At 61.8% G+C, this 2,352-nt stretch overlaps 1 protein-coding gene across 1 annotated transcript in view; it reads right to left on the reverse strand.

Annotated features, from left to right (window-relative positions):
- Positions 1 to 2,347, reverse strand: part of GATA2 (GATA binding protein 2) — a 10,331-nt gene extending 7,984 nt beyond the window's left edge. The window contains 4 exon segments of the mRNA XM_009284448.2: positions 784 to 1,211; positions 1,213 to 1,381; positions 2,124 to 2,326; positions 2,328 to 2,347. Of these exon segments, the coding sequence (XP_009282723.2) occupies positions 784 to 1,211; positions 1,213 to 1,381; positions 2,124 to 2,326; positions 2,328 to 2,347 (820 nt within the window).
- Positions 2,348 to 2,352: the final 5 nt, after the last annotated feature.

Consider the following 2,352-nt stretch of genomic DNA (forward strand, 5'->3'; position numbering starts at 1 on the left):
TGTGTGGGGGGGGGGGGGGGGGGGGGGGAAGGAGTTTTCTAGTTAAAGTTAGACTGGAGTAAGTTAGCCATGACTGGACACCTTAGTCTTTTGCACTGGTATGTAAACTATATTTGAACTTTTGCTCCTGTAAAAAGTGAAGGAAATAAGGCCCTCTGCCATTAGAAGCGGACCGGCCGGGTAAGTTTCGCTTTCATCTTGTGCTGGGGCCTTGGTTTGTATTAATGAAGAGACGTGGAAATTATTGAGAGAGAAACACCTATCGCTAATTAATGTAATAATCGTGTAATCCGTGGGGGGGTTTACTGACTTGAGGAAGCAGGGTCGGGCCCGAGCCCCCCGGGTGGCTGAGGCTAGCTTTTCTCTGAGGGAAATATTTTTTCCTCGTATAAATCCTTCCTTGTACGACTCGATCTGCCACCTCACACTGCACCGGTTCCTGTGTCCCTCGGCCCCCTCTGAGGGCTCTGGGGCTGGTGCCGGTGGCTCAGCGGCCACTATGGATGTGTTGGCACCCACAGAAGCCTGGTGCAAGCTCCATCTCCTAGTTTAAAAACCCAGAAAAGTGGGACCAAGCAGTCGCCTGCTCCTCTGCCCCAAAGAGAGCAGACACAAGCACCCAGCCTCGCAGCAGCCTGCAAGCCTCACCCCCAAACAGCCAGCAAAGCCAACCATGACAGGCACGCACACCCCCCCCCCGGCAGCACGGCCCTCACCTCGGCCCTTCCACCCCGGGGATACAGCCGGTGCGTGACAGGGCAGGCCACGGGGTGCCACACTTACCCGAACAGGATCTGGCCTTGCTTCGTGGCTTGGGGGTGAAGCTGGACGCTGGGCCCCCCAGGAAGCTGCCGGGATGGAAGAGGCTGCTGCTGTAGTCGTGGGCGGCCGGCACGTAGGAGGGGTAGGTGGGGATGGGGTGGTGGGTGGAGGGCTGGGCCCCCATGCTGGTGAGGCTGCTTCTGAGCGGGCTGGCGCTCTCCATCTTCATCCCCTCCGACAGCGACACTTGGTACTTGATGCTGTCTTTGTCCTCCTGCCGGGCCCCAGCGGAGGACGAAGGGGAGGCAGCGCTGGTGGAGTTGGGGTCCGGGGACACCTCCTTGGGAGGGGTCGGGGGGAAGCCAAAGAGGTGGGAGCCGGAGTGCGAGGCCGGGGTGAGCGAAGACACGGAGGCGGTGCTGGACGTGCTGCTGCCTGGGTACACCGATGGCCCCGGGCGCTCCGGCCGCCGAGGGGTGCAGGGGTGTCTTGGTGAAGGGGTTGACGGTCCAGGGGTTGTGGTGATGGGCAGACAGTGCCGCCTTGCTGCTGTCCAGCCAAGGGATCCCGGGGCTGTGGATAAGATGAGGCCGGCACATTTGACTCCCGGTCAGGCGGGCTGTAGGAACACAAGAGCGTTTGGGATCAGCGTGGGGCAGCTCAGCCCGGAGCGGCTCTGGGAAGTCCCCCAGCTCCCGGCCCGGGCAGCTCCCCAGTCTGCAGGCAGCCGGAGGGGAGCCGGGCATGGGGAGAGATTTCACAAGCCAGAGAAGAGCAGCCAGACTGGCGCAACGGCCCCTTCGCCCTGTCCCCTCCGAGGGAGATAACAGCCAGCCCAGCGAGAAAGAGCGATGGGCAGCAGGAGGGGGACCCAGCCACCTGGGGCAGGAGGCACCCCCTTTCCTCCCACCCCACCCCACCCCTGGGAATAAGCAGCAAACCCCCTTCTGCTGTCTTCCGAGCTGCTGCAACACGCTCTCTCCCGCTCCTTAAAAACACCCCCAAATAAAATCCATCGCCGATTTGAGTCGGTTTGTATTTTGCATCCGGGAAGTAGCCGTGTCTGAGAAGTTTTAGCCTGTGCGCACACTATTTCCCCTTCCTCTCTCACCTCCCCCCTTTCTTTCCCTCCCCTCCGCCAGTCCTTGGTTATCTCTAGGGTTAAAATCCACCCGTGCCTCCCTTTCCATCCTGTTTTCTTAGATCTCCTTTCCCCCCAGCTCCGACACACCGAAGCGGCCCCCGAGTGGAACTCCTCGCCTCCACGTAGGACACCCGCACGGAGGGGCCCGGGGAGCGCAGGCGGAGGCGGGCGGGGAAGGGGCCGGGGGTGCAAAGGAGGGCGGTGGGTGCCGATTTACCGTGTGCCTGGCTGTAGGAGACCCTGGCCCGGGCATGGGCGGAATTGGCGTAGTAGGGGTTGCCCTGGGAGTCCAGGTGGTTGAAGAAGACGTCGACTTCATCCGGAGGTAGGAGCTGCGCTGGTTCCATGTAGTTGTGAGCCAGACCGGGGTGGTGGCTCTCGGGGTGCTGCCCGTTGAGCACGGCGTGGTGGGCCATCCAGCTGGTCCGTGGCCACCTCCATTCCAT

The sequence above is a fragment of the Aptenodytes forsteri genome, unplaced genomic scaffold, assembly GCF_000699145.1.
Source record: "Aptenodytes forsteri isolate BGI_AS27 unplaced genomic scaffold, ASM69914v1 Scaffold53, whole genome shotgun sequence".
NCBI lineage: Eukaryota > Metazoa > Chordata > Aves > Sphenisciformes > Spheniscidae > Aptenodytes > Aptenodytes forsteri.